The sequence below is a fragment of the Balaenoptera ricei genome, chromosome 15, assembly GCF_028023285.1.
Source record: "Balaenoptera ricei isolate mBalRic1 chromosome 15, mBalRic1.hap2, whole genome shotgun sequence".
Classification (NCBI taxonomy): domain Eukaryota; kingdom Metazoa; phylum Chordata; class Mammalia; order Artiodactyla; family Balaenopteridae; genus Balaenoptera; species Balaenoptera ricei.
In genome coordinates this window covers 83,473,140-83,493,568 of record NC_082653.1, presented here as the reverse complement: position 1 = coordinate 83,493,568, position 20,429 = coordinate 83,473,140, and the positions used below count along the sequence as shown (strand labels likewise).

At 50.5% G+C, this 20,429-nt stretch overlaps 1 protein-coding gene across 1 annotated transcript in view; it reads left to right on the top strand.

Annotated features, from left to right (window-relative positions):
- Nucleotides 1-1,054: 1,054 nt before the first annotated feature.
- Nucleotides 1,055-20,429, top strand: part of LOC132349792 (myosin-16-like) — a 53,582-nt gene continuing 34,207 nt past the window's right edge. The window contains 15 exon segments of the mRNA XM_059898549.1: nt 1,055-1,264; nt 3,654-3,797; nt 6,437-6,593; nt 7,195-7,222; nt 7,554-7,650; nt 8,373-8,465; nt 9,421-9,484; nt 9,859-9,957; nt 11,398-11,501; nt 12,308-12,446; nt 13,315-13,583; nt 15,206-15,376; nt 17,200-17,379; nt 19,091-19,217; nt 19,993-20,051. Of these exon segments, the coding sequence (XP_059754532.1) occupies nt 1,055-1,264; nt 3,654-3,797; nt 6,437-6,593; nt 7,195-7,222; nt 7,554-7,650; nt 8,373-8,465; nt 9,421-9,484; nt 9,859-9,957; nt 11,398-11,501; nt 12,308-12,446; nt 13,315-13,583; nt 15,206-15,376; nt 17,200-17,379; nt 19,091-19,217; nt 19,993-20,051 (1,941 nt within the window).

Here is a 20,429-nt window from a genome sequence, read left to right as displayed (position 1 = left end):
ATCCCCAGCTGGGTTACTTAAAGGTGGAGGCTCTACCCTTGGCTTGAGAACAGCACTGCTGACAACGGGGCTCAGAACCACATCCTCCCCAAACCTCCAAGACGTTCCTTCACCCCCAAGACAAACTGCGATGCCCCTGACTTCTCTCTTTGCTACTGAAAGTCCCCAGTCCTCCTCCTTCCTGGTTTGTCTGCATTTGGAAACCAAGAGGTCCAGCCTTGACCCCAGGCTGGCCTCATCTTAAGAGAGGTAACCATTGAACCGGGGGCAATTATTCTGTACCAGCGACTCGCTTAGCATCTGGTAAAGCCTGTGGACCTCTGCTCAGATTAGAGTTTTTAAATGCATAAAATAAACTACGTAGGGTCACAAAGGAAACCAGTGGTATTAAAATCCAGTTATCAAAATATTACAAAATCAGTTTGTGATATAGCAATTAAAAGTGTACTTTTTTGTTAGTAGATTTAAATAACCTCTAACCGAGGGTCTCATGAGACCATCACTTCAAAGTTGAGACGAGGGTAAGTCATATTTGGAGATGCCTGCTACAATGAAAGGAGAACAGCTGTGATTTCTATTGGGGACAAGCCACAGCAGTGTTGGTACTACGGTGGCTTGTGGCCTCTGCTCAGACCTTAAGGGAAAATGAAAACCAAGTGGTAATCCTTTTCTCGTCCTAGTTCATGGTTAAAAGTGCATGCTTTAACCTCTCTTGGCCTTCGTCTTCCCCTCCATAAAATGGACTCCCTGATCCCTACCTCACAGCCTTAGTGTGAGGGGCATATGGGACCACAGATGCAGAAGTGTTTTGTGGTGGCTAGGGGTACATAACTCTGAGGAGTTATCAGCTTCTCTCTTATTCTTGGTTACTAAGATCTAATAGCAGCAAGACATTCAAAGTGACATGAGAGAAGCAGCCCCATGTCTCTCCCAGGCATTTGCCCCAGGCCATACAACAGTCTTGACAAACTATCCTCTCTTTCCCCTCTAGCACCCAGGGAAGTCCTGGTTCCCACCCGTGGTTCCTTCTTGCTCCTCCCTCAGCCAAGCCACGATGCCCAGTGGATCCAGAGGCAACTGTGGGGACGATGTGGACCCAATGCCCTTCCTGACACCTTCCGAAAAGGAGAGAATCGAAGCCATGAACAAGCCCTATGACATCAAGAGGTCTTGCTGGGTCCAGGATGAGAAGGAGGGCTTCATTTCTGGGGAGATCCAGTCCGAACAGTGCGACCAGGTCACTGTGAAGACGATCACCAACCAGGTGGGCGGGAAATAATCCCCAGGATGAAATTGAGCTTTAGGAGTGGTGGACACCCGGGCTCAAGAGGCAAGGTGGCAAAAAGAGCAGATGCCTACGAGTCCCCTGTGCTGGGTTCAAGTTCAGACTCAATGATACTCAAGCTGTGGAGCCCTGAGCAGGACACTTTCCCTCTCTGAGCTTTGGCTCTCTTACAACAGAGAGTCCAACATGATAGGACATGAAAGTACTTTGTATGCTCTAAAACAGTGCATGTGTGAGAGAGATTATCAGGAGAGTTACTTATCTTTAAAGCCCCAAACACCTTTCATGGGGAATCTATTTTCTAAGAATAAGAGGAGCATCCCACCCATCAGGAGTTGCGCTATGTGCCCATGATGGCATGAGGAATGCGAGACAGGGCCCTGGGACACCCTGGCCCACCTGAGTGAGCTCTCCAGCGTCATGAGCTACAGCTGGTGGCACCAAGCCCCTTGCTGCATGGAGGTGGTGTGCTGGGGCTGGCTTGCCCTGGCTTGTAAGGATCTAATGCTAAACATTCGGGGGCTTTGCAACTGGTTGTTAAACCTTTGGCAGCCTGATGTCAGCCATGGTGGAATTGACAAATGGTACAAATCGGGGATTTTTTTTTTTTTTTCCCATGCAGCTGGTTTACTAGCACACCACTCTCTGCTGGCCCACAGTGTTCAGCTACAAGGCATGACTTGAGAGAGTGGATAGAAATTTTGGTTCATGAAACCCCTCCCCTGGGGCAGACTCCTGGGGAGGCGCTAGACCTTTTGCTTAACCCTTTCAATAACTTGATATAGTAGGATATATGGACCCTATTTTGCAGAGGATCAAAGAGATGTTAGGTAATTTGCCTACAGTCACAAAGACAGGAAGTGATGAACTCAGATTCAAAGCTTGCTGTATCTGGCTCCAATGCCCGTGACCCCTCTACAGCACCACCCCATCTTCCATGGTTGGGCTGCAGCCGGGGGGTGTGAAGTCTATCCTTGGTTAATTTCACAAATAAAAGAACAGAGACATTCCAGGATCAGAACTTGCAACATCTAAGCTTTACTGTGTGCCTCCCCTCCCTTTGAGGGGAGTGGCCACAGAAAGATGAGGCTATAGCTGTGGTAAAGTGGGTTTGAACATGAAAGTCAAGCTTACCTCTCAGGAGAAACATCCTTTTCAGAAAGGCAGGGCACTGCAGTGTTGCCAGGAATGATGGATGATGAGAGTGGAGCCCCAGAGGCCCCAGTGTGGGTGCAATTTAAGGACAACGCAACTTCTGTGAGCATCTGCGGTAGACAGGCCATCCAGCCGGGTTTGGGACAGAAAAGACCGACTCGTCTGGCTCCTGCGATAAAGGCACAGGCTTCCATTTCTCTGCTGGGGCTGTAAGAGAAGAGTTTGCCTATGGGCGAGGACCAGAGATCAGCAACTACCAGAAATGGGCTCTGAATGAAACCTAGCCTGATTTACTAGGGGTGTGGTGACCATTACTGGGTGGATTTTCCAGAACTGTCAAGATTTCAAATTATCTGCCTGTTGGACTCATAAATTATTAAAAGTCCCAGAAATCCCAGTAGGTGTTTAAGCCTCACATCTCAGGCTTCAGGCAGCTGAAAGATATTTGTTTTCTGGATCACATGTCTTGAGCTTCGGACCCAGACGCTGCCATTTAAGAGCTGGCATGAGTTTTCATTTACAGAGGAAAAATTGGGGTGCAGAGCGGGGATGGGACTTGCCTGCTGTGCACAGGAGCTCCAGACTCTTAATGCTATATTATTTTCACCCTAAAATATCTACTGCTCATCATTGTTGTCTTTTTTTTTTTTTTTTTTTTTGGTCTTGTTTGCTTGCTTGCTTGCTTGCTTTCAATTTTATCCTTCAAGGTGGTTTGGTGGGAGCAGGGGAATGTCTTTTTATTTTTAATGGAAAAGTTCATTGCTATTTAGAAACCACCACTAATTCTCAAGGCAGAGAGCCAAGAGTCACATCTCTGCAAAGGGTCCCTGGGATCAGTGAGCAAGTTCTGATCAGCTACCAGAATGGACTTGGCTGGAAGAGAAACACAGGTCAGAGGTGCTCTGAATATAGGGAAGGAACTTCAGGGTCTTTTTACTTGATGTCACTTAAGTTCATATATAGTCCTCCCAGCAACCAGCCAAGGAAGCCACTGTCATCCCTACTTCAGAGGGGAGGCAGTTAGGGCTCATATGGCCTTGGAAGTTCTTCCCCATCCCAAGTCAGTGAGACATGGCTGGACCAGGAGGTGGACCCACTGATTCCAGCTTTTTGCAGGACACCAGAGAGTGGGTGGTACCCTGTGCCCGATGCCACTGTGGCTGTGACAGTACTATGTCTTAACGCATGTGCTGCTGTGTCTTGACCCCCCCAGACGCTCACCATGAAGAAGAATGACATCCAGCAAATGAACCCACCCAAATTCTACCAAGTCAGCGACATGGCGGACATGACCTTCCTGAACGAGGCCAGCGTCCTGGACAACCTGCGTCAACGCTACGTTAGCATGAGGATCTATGTGAGTGCCGGGGCTGGGTGTGGGGAGGAAGGGGTGGCTGCAGATCTTCTGCCCCTCTCCTGATGGGGAGGGGGCAGCTACTCTACCCTCCCCAGCAACCCATACACATTATGTCTGGTACAAGGGCAGAGGGACCATGTTTTTGACGTGTTAGAATTTCTATCCCAAGGCTTTGGCATCTCAGTGATGATACAATCCCCATGGGCAGCTGACACACCCTTTGCTGAGGCTGTCATCCGGAAGTCTTCCTCTTGACCCCACCCCTGCAAACTCTCCAATCAAAACATCATTTTCCCCCTAGTGACTTCATGTGGCCTCAGTAGACGGCCTTCCCTGTCCATCCATCCACCCTCCATCCATCCATTCATCTCTCCTTTCCTTCCTTCCTCCATCCTTCCTTTCTCCCTTCCTTCTAGCCAATTCCATCCAACCATTCTTTCATTCAACAAACACTGAGCCCTGTGCTAGGATGAGCAAAGCGGGTTACCATCAGTCCCCCTGACCATCTTGGAAATCCTAAGACTTCCCAAAGGTGCTGGCGGCTAAACTCAAAATGGGATATAAGGAAGTTTTGGTGTTTGCCTCTCTAGATGTCTTTACTAAAAAGGAAAGAGGCTATCCGGTAGTACTAAGTGAGCTGGGGCCTGACTTCAAGGTCAGAGGCCGCTGGGGATTTCCTCTTCTGGGTTTTGGTGACAGCCAAGAGAACTGCCACATACTTCTTCCCCTTGTCCTCCTCAATACTACTTTAGTTCCAGATTCAGACCCTCAGCAGCACCACAGCCCCATGCAGTGCTGGAGGATCTCTGGAAAGTTCTTGGGGATATTTGCTGGGCCTGGAGGCTAGTGGGGCATCACTGAACCTCAACCTGGGAAGAGCCACATCTGCCCCTGGCTGAGCCTGGAGCTTTGGCTGAGAATGTCCGTGTGGGCTCAGTGGCCAAGCTCAGGGCTGGTGCTTACTCAGGGCCCCCCTGCAGCTGAGCCCTTGCTCCTGTGGGTGGCCACATCATGTCTTTGGGCTAAGGGGCTGCAGGCTCTGTGGAGTGTGGCCTGAGGGACCAAGGCAGGAGTCTCCTCTTAAATCCAAACACCTCGGTTGAACCACTGATTGAAAAACTGGGGCAGGCAGGACAGCTCCAAGGCCCCCACTGCTGCCCTCTCGTGTCCCTCCTGCAAGGGTGGCGGGGGACCTCTCCTTTACATTCTGACCCAAACAGGGACAGAACTAGCTTCTGGTCCAGTACCTGCCCCACGCCACCCTGCAGACAGGGCTGGAGGGAAAGAGTGACTCAGTGGCTGGGTCCCAGGATAAGACACAGTGACTCATCCTCTCAAGTCTTTACGTGGGTTCTCTTCCTCTTGTCTTTGCTCCCCTTTCTTTGGATCACTTTCTATTTAATAAGGTTCCCTTTAAAAATGCAATATATTGCAGCTCTGCTAAGGAGAAACTGGGGGGGGGGGGGGCGCGTGTATCCCCACTTGGACCAAAATGCAAAGTTTTAAAGTTTACGTGAAAAGAGGGGGCACCAGAGGTCAATGTGAGTGTCCAGCAGGAGAAGTTTGGGACCCATGGATTTGGCCATTTCCTGCCCTCAAATAATTTCTTTCACTACCTCATTGGTTTCTCTGATTTTTAAAAACTGGGATGATTTCCTTAAAAAATTGCCACGGGGAGAAAAGAGAAGGGGGTGTCTGTCTCTTCTTAAGAGTAGATCAAACCCAGTTGTCCACCAGTTGGATTGTGTCCACATAGTAAGGACTCCATGAACCCTCATGGAAAATCTCCCCCGTAGAGTAAGTGGAAAAAGCAAGACATAAAACAGTATCATATATCACTTATATGTGGAACCTAAAATACGACACAAATGGACATATCTATGAAACAGAAACAGATTCACAAAGAGAACAGACTTGTGGTTGCCAAGGGGGAGAGGGGTAGGGGAGGGAAGGACTGGGAGTTTGGGATTAGCAGATGCAAATTATTATACATAGGATGGATAAACAACAAGGTCCTACTGTATAGCACAGGGAACTATATTCAATATCCTGTGGTAAACCATAATGGAAAAGAATATGAAAAAGAATATACATATATGTATAACTGAATCACTTTGCTGTACAGCAGAAATTAACACAACATTGTAAATTAACTATACTTCAAAAAACTTTTTAATTAAAAAAATAAAAATAAATCAGTATCATAGAATACTATTGCTTGTTTTAAAAACAAGGTGAAGGGATGTGAACGTGTCTCTGGATTTGTTTGTATATGTTCATCAAAAACCGTGGAAAGGGGTATTAGAAACCAACACGGAGCTTCCCTGTGGGAGGAGGGGGCAGACACTGAGCAGTTGGGGGACCTTTTGCTGCGTATTTATCCATACAAATGACTATGTTATGGATTCAGATAATTAAGCCAAAAGAAAATGAAACAGATATATATTAAAGAGAAGGCTGGTTTTGTTTACTGAATAAAGACTCAGACATAGATTTTTTTTCCCCCAGAGAGAACATCACTGTACCTCTCTACGTTGACAGGATGATCCAGCCAGGATGCTCTGTGATGGGCCAGGATCTGGAGGGAAGACGGCATCAGGAGGGAGGGCCAGCTAACCATCTTCCTTCTCTCCCGCCAGACCTACTCAGGCTTGTTCTGCGTGAAAGTCAACCCCTACCGATGGCTGCCCATCTACGGGGTCCGCGTGGCCAACATGTACAAAGGCAAGAAGCGTACGGAGATGCCGCCCCACCTCTTCTCCATTTTGGGCATCGCCTACCACGACATGCTCATGGGTGCGTGCAATGGGGTCCGCTGGGGCTGTCATGGCAGGGCAAGAAAAGTCCCTTTGCCATTGGAGCTCCAGATGTATTAGACCCATGTGCTACCCAATCCCAACCCTGACCCCTCATCACCCGTTGAAGATTTTTTTAAATATTGCTCGGTGAGTGCACTTGCTAAGTACCTGCCCTACCTCACACCCCAACTCATTTAAGCATCACAAAAACATGGGATGCCAAGCTAAATAATGTCCAGAACTCAAGTCAACCCTTAACCATCCCCTGTGCGATCTTCACCATACGGTACAACGTGATTTTTATTACTATTTCTCTTTATGTTGCTTACGACTAGGCAGCTTCATGGGACGGTGTTTATAGAAACAGAGTGGCTGGTAAATTTTTGGCCCCTTCTGCAAGGCTGTGGGCTGCAGAGGCAGGCATGTAGCCTCAGACCCCACGGGATCCTAGGTCTTCGGCGTCCGCGGGCCACTGCAGCCGTGCTCCAAGCCGGGTGGGACGCAGGGAGATGCAGACGGTGTGGTTAGGGTGATGCCAAATGTCGAGTTTCTAAGTGTTTTCTAATTACATCTTCCTGTTGACGGTTCCCTCCCTACAGAGCGTGAAAATCAGTCTATGCTAATCACGTAAGTGTCCCTCCTGCCTCTCAGTCTATAGACATATAATTAGGTTTGTGTCTTAACACATGTCATTAAGCCTTCTTAGAATTAATTGGCAGGACTTTGTATGGAAATTTGCAGGAAGAGGGAGAGTGGGCTTAGCGGGGACGACTAAGGCTGCATCTGCTAAACCGAGTGGGGGGGGCCTCCATGTCCCCAAGTCCCCTCCTGCCCCACCCTGTCTGTCCCTGATGGGTGCGATATGATGGTGCCCAGCCCGTACCTTTCATCGCTTTGCTTCTCTGGGGCCAATCCCCTCTTTGTCCTTCACTTGTCTGCTCCCTTTTTCCACCTGCAGTGGAGAATCTGGTGCAGGCAAGACTGAGAACACAAAGAAGGTCATCCAGTACTTTGCCAACATCGGAGGAACTGGCAAACAGTCCTCGGATGGGAAGGTAGGGCCGACTGGGCACACTTGGGGCCTCTCATCCCCAGCCCCCTCCCGTCTTTGGGTACACACAGCAGAGCCCGCGTGAGCCTCACAGCTGCTCGCTGGGTTAGGGCCGCTTTACAGATGAGGAGACTGAGGCTTAGAGGGAAGCGACTTGGGTGGGGACCCATAGGGAGAAGGTGGCTGCAGTCCCGGATCTGACCCACTGGATGGACTCTGATACCCCAGGCCACGTCTGCCCCCAGAAGTGCCAATGCTAGAGCCCCTTGTGCTTAGCAGGGTAGAAAGGGGAATGCCAGCTCCTGGTTAAGCTGCTTCTGCAGGCCCTGGCAGCCCCAGAGCACAGGGAGCACTAGCTGGGCCAGGGGCAGCTGTAAAAAGCTGACAAAGAGGAAAGGAGGACTTCGGTGGAAGACCAGGGATGCCCGGGGAAGGGTTTTCAGGTTCACATAGGAATCTCTCCACCACGAGCAAAAGGAAGAAACAGCAGCTAAGAGTCAAAGCCTCTCATCTGGCAGGGGCCCTCCAATGTCAGGGTCTGCAGGGGGACAGTCCTTACTTAGGCGGTGGCCCTCCTCCCAGGTCCCCTCTAGTCCCGCTCTCCCTGCCTCCCCAAGGCTGTGCCCCTCCTGGGTTCCTGGCACATACGCCACTGTCATTGGAAAGCCCTGGGTCCGCAGGCAGCAGCCGACAGGCCACCCCACCTTGTGTTTCTCTCTGGGTCAGGGGTCCCTGGAGGATCAAATCATCCAGGCAAACCCTGTGTTGGAGGCATTCAGGAACGCCAAGACCACCAGAAACAACAATTCCTCCTGTTTCGTAAGTGTGACAGCGGCAGTGGTGGCCCTGGGGGTGGCAGGACAGGCATTATCACTCCATTCCAAGGAAGGAAATCAGGGCTGATTGAAACTCACCAATGGGATGAGTCAAGTCATGGCATCTCCTTCCCAGAGATTTTTATCCATCAGGGTCTATATCAACTACAGCCCAGTTCAGTATTGACATCCAGGTGCTTGAATGCAGAGATGTGGGTACACAGTGATGGAGGGGCTGAGAAATTAAAACAGGAGAGCCAGAGATTTGCAGTGGCTGGAAGCTGACAACGTCCCGCCCCCAACCAGGGGGACCACGGCTGGCCGGATGTAGGAGAGGCGCTGTCCCCGGGGCCCTGGTGGATTCTGAAGCTGGTCTGGTGGGAGCTGGGGTCATAGAAGGAGCTCTGTAGTGCCCTGCCTTTCCCTGCTGAACCCCCATCTCCGGCTGGGGCCTCTCACTGCCTGGGGAAACAGGGCTGGGCAGGGAGGAGGTGGGGGCAGGTGAGTAGAGGTGAGGGCAAAAGGTGATGGAGATACAGAGAGTCTTATTTCCAGGAGAGTTTGTCCTTGGTTCTGCCAAAGGTCAGGGAGAGGGATGTGGTGTCTCTCCATAAGGAGACGTGGTACAGCGCCCCCTATATGTGGCTGGCCAAATTCCCACCACTCCTGCCTCAAAGCCGAATTCCAAAGGGCCCCAGCCCCTCCTGTGGGGCACTCATCTGCCCCACAAGGTCCCAAAGCTGCAGGCTACCCCCAGACCCTAGATTTAGCTCCAAGACCCTCCTTCTCTGCCCATCCGAGTGGGAAACCCACAACTCCACATACAGCCGCCTCTGGCCCAGTTACCTTCCTGCGGTGCCCTTAGAATTCGGGGGGCGGGGCGGCCAAACCCCGGTCGCAAGTTGGTCTAGAGCTGCACACGTCCCCCCTCAGGGCCCTCCCCTCTCCTCCCTGCTCAGGGCAAGTTCATCCGGATCCACTTCGGAACTACAGGCAAGCTGGCCGGAGCTGACATCGAGAGCTGTGAGTCAGGCCGCTTTGGGAGGGTTCTTGGGGCCGGGACCAGCTACACAACGCGTGGGGTGCAGCGCACAATGAAAGCGCGGGGCTCCTTGCTCAAAAAGCGTTAAGAATTTCAAAACAGCAGCAGAGGGACTCAAGTGTGGGGTCCTTCTGAACACAGCCTGCCACACCCAGGAGGCCGGCCCTGCCCCCGGCTTCCCCCCCCTCAGGAGCCAGCCCCCCGCCCAGGCCGCGGGTCTGGGGCAGAAGAAGAGTGGACCCGTGACTGGCCACGGCCCTGGGCTTTATGAGGAGGGGAACCCTGCCCTCCACGCAGCCCTGCGCTCCAGGAGAATGGGCTGAACTCATGGGCATGTCTGCTTACTCTCTTCCAGATCTCTTAGAGAAATCTCGTGTCATCTCACAGCAAGCAGCTGAGAGGAGCTACCACATTTTCTACCAGATTCTCTCTAACAAGAAGCCTGAGCTTGTCGGTAAAGATCTTTATGTCTGTCTGATTGTCCCTTAACTCGCTTTTCCTCTGTTTTCAATAACGAAAGCATTCCCATGTATGGAGGGTTTGGTGTCATACGTGCAGTTCTACGTGAATCCCTTTAGTTTAGAGTTACGTGAAGAGGTTACAGGGAAGTTTCTCAAAGTTCTACTCACATCCATCTTCACAACAGCCTATGAGGCTTCACACTATTGTTGGCCCATTTCACAGATGGGGCCTTGAGATGCCTGCAACTCATGGCTGAGACACGGACCTGGGATATAGGGCTTTAGACCCCCCATGTCTTGCTCGGACAGCAGCAGAGATGTCAGCCCAGGACGACCGCATGGGACAGGCTCCCCTCTGAGTGGACGTAGCCCACTGAGTACACAGCTTGGCAAGCACACTGCACTCACCCCCTCAGCTTGATGCCCTTGTGCAAGCAACAACCTGCTCAACTGTCCATGGCAGACCTGCTCAGGATCTAAGGTCCAGAGAGGGATGAAGGCTCAGTCTTCCACATACACACCTCCTAACCCAGCCAGAGACTAAGGCACTGGGTATCATCCCCCACCCACAGATGTGTTTTATTTGTGTTGGACACAGTGTACTTTTTAATTAATATATGCCATTTTGAAATTGGAAAGCTTCACATTAAAAACCCTATTTCCTGGTTTCTCTGGAATAGCAGAAGATCTGGTAGCCATGGGCCTGCCCTCCCATGTAGCACTGATCAAGGCAGTTGAGTGGTGGTGGACCCTTTGGATGGAGCTCAAGCGCTCCTGTCTACCACACTCCCCACCAAGCTCTATTGCCTTTCTGACCCTAGAGCAGAGTGGCAGGCACCATTTATCTTCCTTCCTGGGCTGTAGTTTTTCTCAACAGTAGAGAGGAAAGGAGAGGAAAATATTTCTTGCATCCATGTCTCTTCCAAAAGTGAAAAAACAAAGATAGACCAAGAGGGGCACATATTTGAAGAAAAATAGAAGTGAGCATATTTCTTTGTAAAAGTGACAACATTCCATGCATATTATATGCAAGTGATTACTATTGCCTGCTGCAACTGTCCTGTTACCTTCTGCCTTTGAGTGCGACCTTCTCTTTACAGGAGAGAGAAAGGAGAAAGATATGCACTCGTTTATTCCAAAAATACCTACTGGTTGCCTCCTAGGTGCCAGGTACTGGGCCAAGTGACAAAGGGCACAACCAAGTTCCAGAGACCCTCTTGCCACTCTAAAGTTCTTCATATGCCCTGTTCAAGTCCCTCCATGACTCTGGGTGATCCCAGAGGGCAGGGACCATGTCATATTCAGCCCTGTAACCCCCACGATGACACCATCATGCCTGGCACATGGGAGGCATGTGGAGATACGGGTTAAAAATGAAGAAGAAGAAAACCACGTGTCACCACGCTGCTAACCCGCTTTCCTGCTCTTGGCAGAGAGTCTGCTGCTGGTCCCCAACCCTAAGCAGTACTGCTGGGTGAGCCAGGGCGTCGCCATGGTGGACAACATGGACGACGGGGAGGAGCTGCAGGTCACAGACGTGAGTACTCAGCGTGGCTGGTGAAAGACAGGGAAACCTGGGGGACCTGCAGGCACTGCCACCAGTACTGGGTGGGTCGGGGATGGGGGGGGACACTCAGAGCCACCAGGCAGCAGCCTGGATTCTCCCATGGAGATTTCCGGGGTTGCAGCTGGCATTTTCCCCAAGGCTGTCGTAGCAAGCAGTTTCTCTTTGCAGAGTTGACCTGGAATGCAATAGGGACTTAACGGGGCCGACTACTCCATGTGACTTTTCCTCCTCCCCAGCCCAGCTAGATGTGACCCTCTAGTCTCACCAGTTCCCACGACACCCTCTCTCTCCTTCTTTGTGACATGGAGCACCTGAGAATTCTGTTAGGAATACTGTGTACTCTCTCCTCCTTGACAGCCGAACTGATTCCTGATGCACCTTTGCCTTCCCCTTCTCCCGGTACCTAGCAAGGATCCTAAACAGTAATAATGATGGGAAGAATAACACTACTTCCTGGTTATTATTATGTGCCAAGCACAGGACTAAACATTTACACATCATTCTGGTTTATCCTTATGACCACCTACCACCACCCATTTTGCAGAAGACTAAACTGAGGCCAGAGAGGTTAAAGAAATACAATGACTATCTCATGGAGCGTCTGGTCTGGACTCCTTGGAGGAAAACAGTCCTCTCTCTCTCTGGTCAGGGTGTGTCTGACCTCCAGAGTCCACAGCGTGCCGCAGCAGCCCATAGGTGCCACCCCACGGTGGCCTCCACTCTGGGGAACAGGGAGCCAGGAGTTTCTCGGCTTTCTTCTCCCTGTGGCCTTGCAGGTAGCCTTTGACGTGCTGGGCTTCAGCCCCGAGGAGAAGATCGGCGTGTATAAGCTGACTGGGGGCATCATGCACTTTGGCAACATGAAGTTCAAGCAGAAGCCCAGAGAGGAGCAGGCTGAAGTGGACACCACGGAGGGTAGGTGTGGGGCGGGGGCCGTGCAGGGAGGAAGCAGCTGGCGGGGGTAGGGGCTCGGGGCTCTCTAGGGCTTCCTGCACATTCCAGAGACACGCTGTAAACCGAGAATGTTCCTTTGATGTCCAGACATCAAGATCCTTGGGAAGGCACGACAGAGTCGGAGACATAATTTTGGCTTCTATATTGCTTTGCCCCTTCACCTTGAGCAAGCGTGGACACCGTATCAGACCTCTGTTTTCTTTTTTTCCCCCTCATTCTTAAATTGTTTTAATTGAAGTACAGTTGATGTATAATATTATATAAGTGACAGGTGCACAATATAGTGCTTCACAATTTTTATAGGTTATACTCCATTTATAGTTATTATAAAATATTGGCTATACTCCCTGTGTTGTACAATATACCCTTGTAGCTTATTTTATACCTAATAGTTTGTACCTCTTACTCCCCTACCCCTATCTTTCCCCTCCCCCCTTCGCTCTCCCCACTGGTAGCCACTAGTTTGTTCTCTATATCTGTGAGTCTGCTTCTTTTTGGTTATATTCACTAATTTGTTGTATTTTTTAGATTCCACATATAAGTGATATCATACAGTACTTGTCTTTATCTGTCTTATTGTACCTACCATAATGATCTCCAAGTCCAGCCATGTTGCTGCAGATGCCAAAATTTTGTTCTTTTTATGGCTGCATAGTATTCCACGGTATATCTATGGCACAGCTTCAGACCTCTGTTTTCTTGTTGGCAACATGGGGGTCTCCTCCTCCTCCCCCCAACCCCTTCTCTAAACACGATAGACAGTGCTGGGGTTCTCTGGGGCAGGGCACCATCTTTCTTTCACTCACCTGCTTCTTCTGTCCCTACTCAGTGGCCGACAAAGTCACCCATCTCATGGGTCTCAATTCTGGGGAGCTCCAGAAGGGCATCACCAGGCCCCGGGTCAAAGTAGGCAACGAGTTTGTGCAGAAGGGCCAGAACGTGGAACAGTGCCAGAACTCCATCGGGGCCCTGGGCAAGGCCATCTATGACAAGATGTTCAAGTGGCTGGTGGTCAGGATCAACAAGACCCTGGACACCAAGATGCAAAGGCAGTTCTTCATCAGGGTGCTGGACATTGCCGGCTTTGAGATCTTTGAGGTGTGTCTGGCCTCGCATTCCGTCTCTGCTTTGGGGTGGCCACCCTCCTTTGATAAGCGACTTTTCACCAAGGTTCTCTTGTTTCTCACCTTGGACCTGGGGCCGGCCCATCTCAGTCTGCTCCTGGCTCTCTGACTTCTGGCCTCTGGAAAGTTCCATCTTCATTTGTACGGTGCCAAGTCACAAAGAACGGGGAGAACATAACAGATAGAATGAGCACCGTGCTGGCTGGATCCAGCCTGTACTGGCTCACCAGAACTGACTGGTGAATTTTCAAGAACTCTGTGACCAGTTGCCACCCTGTTGACACATGTCCGAGGTGTATTTACACCATGGAGATAAGCCAACACTACAAATCAGGATTTTTTTTTTTTTTTTTTTTTTTTGAGAGAGAGAGAGCTGATTTATCAGCACACTACTGGTGGCTCCCACCTCTTGCCCACACAAATGAGGCTCAGGTCTCCTCATAAGACGAGTGCCGTGGGTCAGGAAGATTCTACCTTTGTCATTGGAGGCAGCATGATTAGGAGTCGGGAGACCTGGTTCTGGACTCGGGTTGGCCACCAACTAGCTGTGTGGCCTTTGGACAGTGGCGATCCCTCTCTGAGCCTCAGTTGTCTCAACTCCAAAATGAGCAGGCTGGAAGAGATGACCCCTAAGGTCCATTTCAGCTCCACTGTCCTATTATTCTAAGATTTCTACTAGCCACAGATGGGTTAAAAAAAGAACAGTTTAGCCCAATTTCTCTCAGGCTCTAAAAGGCTAATGTGGCTGCTGTCTACAGTAGAATCATTTAATTCCACAGGTGGAAAGAGCCTCAGAGAGAGTTTCCAAACCACACTGCCTGGACTCCTGGGCAACCGCTGATGGCCAGCAGGGTGAGGCCAGGGAGAGAGGAGGACACCTGTGTCAACAGCAGGGCAGGTGCGATAGACAAATGGGGCTGGAATCCCAGCTCCTCCACTTCCAAGCTGTGTGCCTCCGTGTCCCCGTCTTTGATGAGGACGCTGATCATTCTTGCCTTGGAAGGGTTTTGAGCAGATGCAGCTTAGCCAGGGTCTGACACGTGTACGTGCTCCATGCAGGTTGCTGTGGGATGACAATGGCACCTCTCCTTTGACCTGTTTTTCGTATGAGGCTTCAGCACGGGGTTTCATTCAGAGAAAGCAGTCTCTGGTTTAAAAAAAATAAAAAGGCTTATAAACCCCTCAAACAGCTGCATCGTCCAGATGAGGATGAGAAAAACCAGAGAGAGAGAGAACTGTCTAAAGGCACACAGGCGGTCAGACCCATAAAGCATCTCAAATGATCCATCTCGAGAAATAAAATGGTTCTTCGCACGTTGATGTTCATGAACCACACGGGGCCAGAGTCTGAGTTTTGGGTGCTGGCAGCAGCATTGGGTGGCCCGGGCTCTGTGCCTTTGCAGGGGAGGGTAGCTGAGAAGGGCTTCTCGCAGGGCCGATGGGAGCGCTGACCGGGTGGTGGGTGCATCCGGGGAAATGCCAGACACTGGTCGGCCCTCAGCAAGCTTTAGCTCTGCTTGTGGACCAGCTCTCAATCCCGGGAGAGGCTGTGTCTGCGTCTGGGCTAATGCACCTCTTTCTGTCTTCCTGCCGCAGTTCAACAGCTTCGAACAGCTGTGCATTAATTTCACCAATGAGAAGTTGCAGCAGTTCTTCAACCACCACATGTTCGTGCTGGAGCAGGAGGAGTACAAGAAGGAGGGCATTGAATGGGTCTTCATCGACTTTGGCCTTGACCTGCAGGCCTGCGTCGACCTCCTGGAAAAGGTACCACACTTCTCAAAGGAGGGGCTTGGAGAGAGGTCAGGACCCTGGGGCACATCTCAGGAAGGGATTTCACTGGGGCCTGTGGTTTCAGGGGAGTCAGCAACATGGCTGATGACCTCAGTTTATCTGACCTCAAGCTTCCTCTCTGCAAAATGGGTACAACAGCCACTGCAATGGCCACTGTTAGTTCGGCTGTTTTATGCCTTCACTCGTTGGATCATCACAAGCTACCAGTGGTGGGGAGGAATTTATTATAACCATTTCACAGATGGGAACATTGAGGCACAGAAAAAGGAAGTCACCTATCCAAGGTCATCCATCCTATGAGCGGCAGAGTTGGGTTTTAACCAAGGTCATCTATTAGCCTCCCCTGTAATCACACCATAGGGAATGTTTTAACAAATGGCCTCACTCAGGAATATATAGGATTAGCAAATGCAAATTTTTATATATATAATGGATAAACAACAAGGTCCTACTGTATAACACAGAGAACCATCTTCAATATCTTGTGATAAACCATAATGGAAAAGAATATGAAAAAGAATGTATATATACATGTATAACTGAATCACTTTGCTGTACAGCAGAAATTAACACAAAATTGTAAATCAACTACACTTCAGTGAAATAAATCTTTTAAAAAAATTTAAAAGGGGATTTCCCTGGTGGCACAGTGGTTAGGAATCCGCCTGCCAGTGCAGGGGACAAGGGTTCGAGCCCTGGTCCGGGAAGATCCCACATGCCGCGGAGCAACTAAGCCCGTGCGCCACAACTACTGATCCCGCGCGCCTAGAACCTGTGCTCCGCAACAAGAGAAGCCACCACAATGAGAAGCCCATGCACCGCAACGAAGAGTAGCCCCTGCTCGCTGCAAGTAGAGAAAGCCCACGTGCAGCAACGAAGACCCCATGCAGCCAAAAATAAATAAATAAAATAAATTTATAAAAAAAAAAAAACTTAAAAAAAAAATTTAAAAGAAAAGAAAAAATAATATATACTGTTTGATTAAATGCAGAAAAGGGATAGAAAAAGGACATTAAAAAGACAGATGACAAAATGTGAACAAAGTCCGAACAGACTTTGATTTCTTAGTTTGATTTCTTAGTTTTCATCATTATGTACAGAGGTTATGGTAACATTTGGAGAAGTTGGATGAAGGATATACAGGAATGCTTTGCACCATTTTTGCAAGCCCGAAATTATTTCAAAGTAAAAAGTTAAAAAAATAAAGAAAGAACATACCTTGTCTCCGAGGTTCACCCTCAGGCCCGTCACAGAGAAGCTATCATCCAGGCAGCCAGGGGTCTTCAATAGGGGCCAGCCTTACCTCCCTGGAAAAGTCTCCAAAACAGGCAGTGGATTGCCTGTCCCGCAATACCTACAAATACCTGCCTGTCCAGCTGTCACAGAGCCTGAAACGCCCTCATGCTTGAGCTTTGGGATCAAGCGTTGCCTTCTTCCAGGAGTCTGCCTTAGAAGAGAAGACAGGTGTCATTGATGATGTCACCATTTTTCTGAGAGCCAAGCCTGCCTGGCACCACTATTTGGGTGGGATTAGCATTTGGGGAGCTATGTAGCCCCCTCAGAGACGTCAGTCTTCCCTTCTCTTGGACCTGATGAATTCTAGCCTCTTTCAAGTCTAAAAGGTCGTGGCATTCGAAGGCCACGGAAGACTAGACCATTCCCAGAGGTCACTGCCCAGAGTTCTGCATCCTGGCTGGCCACATGGGGTCTGGGGCACCCCTCCCACCAGCCCCAGGCCAGCACCAGAGTCACCCTGTCAGCCCCCTCTAATGCCATCCGCTCCTCTTCCCTTCTAGCCCATGGGCATCTTCTCCATCTTGGAAGAACAGTGTGTCTTCCCCAAGGCCACCGACGCCACGTTCAAGGCAGCCCTGTACGACAACCACCTGGGCAAGTCCAGCAACTTCCTCAAGCCCAAGGGGAGCAAGGGCAAGGGGCCCGAGGCCCACTTCGAGCTTGTCCACTATGCAGGCACCGTGAGTACCCCCTCGGCACTCCCTGTGGCCACCTGCCCGGTGCCTCCAGCTCCCACAAATGTAGGTCTGTCCTGCCACACCCTCCCTGAGGCTTCCTTCCTCCCACTAACCCAGCCACCATCGAACAGGGTGATCAGCTGATAGAAATGACCTCTGGCTTGTACTTCCTCCTCACTTCTCCCTCTGGGAGTTTCAAAGCAATCTAGCCAAGGATGCCCAGCGGTTCATGCCCTCAGACCCGCCAGGGCCATGCCATTGTCTATGGCCCTCCGTTTGATGGCTGAACTTCGATCTTGGTCAGAAATGGCGACGCTTGCAGGGAATTCCCTGGCGGTCCAGTGGTTAGGACTCCGTGCTTCTACTGCAGGGTGCACGGGTTCAGTCCCTGGTTGGGGGACCTAAGATCCCACACGCCACGCAGCAAGGCCAAATAAAAAACAGACAAAACTTGCAAAAAGAAGGAAAAAAAGTCCATGAGTCTATCAATTATTCCCCAGTTGATTGATTCATCCCTCTGACAGCACGTGGCCACCAAACTAACAAGGTGACATTTACGGAGTGGCTTTTTCACTCATAACAAACCTAGTCCTTGGGGAAGAGGGAAATTAAGTGCAGCCAGGACTCAGGTTTATTTGAACAATTGATGGGGGAAACAATCAGTGTTGCCATCAATGCCAATGCCTCCTGTTACCAAGGAGTTTGTTGAGCCTCTCTGGGTTTCGCTGCGGGGAAATGGCAGGCTTAGGACAGAGCTGTCAGGAAAGCTGCTGTTGGACTGGGCATCGGGGCCAAGCTTTTATGATCTCAACAACCATGATAATGCCAATTACTGGCCAAATGGACTGCGCCGCTACCCAGAGCAAACGGGCTTGGGGCCGAATTGCAGTGTTCTACCCCACCCTCCACGATGAAATGAGAAGGGCTCGGTGTTTGTAGCAACAGGACATCCAAAGTCAAATGGGGCCTATGCACTTCCAAGAAGGCTCTAAGATGAGGCCCAGAGGTGATGAATATCATACACCACATGGGAGAAGGAAAGCCCAAAGGTTTTGTCTTCTCATCTGCATCCCTAGGTTCTCTGGGCTCAATGGAAGGATCTGAAAGACACCTTCCTCTTTGCCTCTCCAGCTGGGGCTACATGGCAAAATGGGAACCAGAAATTAGTGGATGTCCAATTACTTGGACACAGGAAGCCCCCAGTTTGGATGGATGGAGCCCCCCTCCCACCAGGCAATGGCGGGGGGATGTGTGCTTCTCAGCAAGGAGAGAACAGATGCCCTTGTAGGGAGTTCTTCATGTTGCTTGGGATGCCACTGGTCAAGGTCAATCACTGAACCAGGAATAAGATCAGCCAACCTGGGTAGAAGAAGACCCAGGGGTCAGGGAGGCTCAGTGTGGCCAAGAAAGCAAGACATGTAAGAGAAGGTCACACCTGGCAAAGAGTAGCTGGGGAGTCCTGGTGTGTGGGTAAAGCTCAGAGACAGGGTGCCCTAGACAGGCAAACTGCAAATGCCCAAGAGATGGGGGTTCATGGACATCCCAGGACTCCAGGCAAGTCATCAGGACAGGAACTGAAGTCCCAGGAGATGGGGCTGAAGGTTGGTCCTGGGAACCCAGAGTGGACAGAGATGTAGGTCGAGGTTCTGGCTGTGGGACCTGAAATGTGGAATCTGGGCCTGAAATGTAACCACTGGCATTTGCCCCCCTCCAGGTGGGTTAAAACATCACGGGCTGGCTGGAGAAGAACAAAGACCCCCTGAATGAAACAGTGGTGGGCTTGTTCCAGAAATCAAGCCTGGGGCTCCTAGCCCTTCTCTTCAAAGAAGAGGAGGCTCCAAGTATGGCTGACCCCTCGTGTGTCCAGTCTCTCTGTGCCGATACCCTTTAGTGGCCAGAAGTAGAAAAAAAACAAAAACTCTCATATTTGACTCTTGTTGAATGAATGAATGAATGAATGAATAAATGACAAGTTGCTTGAGGTCGGCTATGGATGCTACTGCAATAAAGAGGTACAGATGCATCCTGGGAGCTTCTTCCATCAACCGAATTGATCACTGGGCCCATATCACATCTAGGTGGAGCGATATTGCTTTGGAAAAGTTGATGCCCCAAAGCTCTGTGCTTATTTTCTGCTCCCTGCTCTCCTGTCTGAGCCAAATGTCAAGCTCAGCTCTGCCTCCTAGCCAGTCGAGGTCATGTGACCCATAGGGGAACACCCAACAGGGCCGCCACTTAGAGGGACAAGAGCTGCACATCTCCTTAGGCTCAGAGATGTGCGCGCCACCAGCATGCAATTCCTCCAGACTGCACGGGCTCTTCCTTCTCCCCAGGCAATGGCAGCAGTGCGTTGCCTTGGGCCCAGTCCTAAATCACAAAGGGCTACAGACCCTCCAGGAAGCACGGCACTCCTTGTGACTGTTATGCCACAGTCAGCCCGTTCACCCTCTCCCTGGTAGATCTCGTTTTCCTGGTGTGAGGGGTCCCACCTCATCTAGTCCCCAGACAAGTCTTTTCAAAACCAGAGAATGCACGTCCTTGACACAGAGCACTGAATGGGGCTGCCTGCCCCTGTGCTGGGTACTGATGTGAAGCATGCTTATCTCTCTTCCTCAGCTGGAAGCAAGAAGCAGAAACGAGGGTCCTCCTTCATGACCGTCTCCAACTTCTACAGGGTAAGTAGGGGCTGCCCCAGAGACCACCTTGTGACCGCTGCCCCCACCCATCCCTTCCAATGGTGTAGTGGTCTGGCTGCCACCTCATGGCCCAGGACAGGATGATTTCATTTCTATGCCTATGGTTGCCTCTTTCATTTCAGGGGTCCGTTTCCTTCTGAAGAGGGGCCAGAACCACAGGACCATAGGGCAGAAAAAACCCTTAAAGATGGTCCAGTCTAACTGCGTTGTTTCAGATTGAAACCCAGAGAATGATGGGACTTGCCCAACATAACAAGTGGAAATATCAGTGCCTAAGATCTTGTGCTGGCAGGTCTTCTGGGCTGGGCACAACTTCCACAAAGTTTGGGCACTACTGGAAACATATTCCAAGGGCAG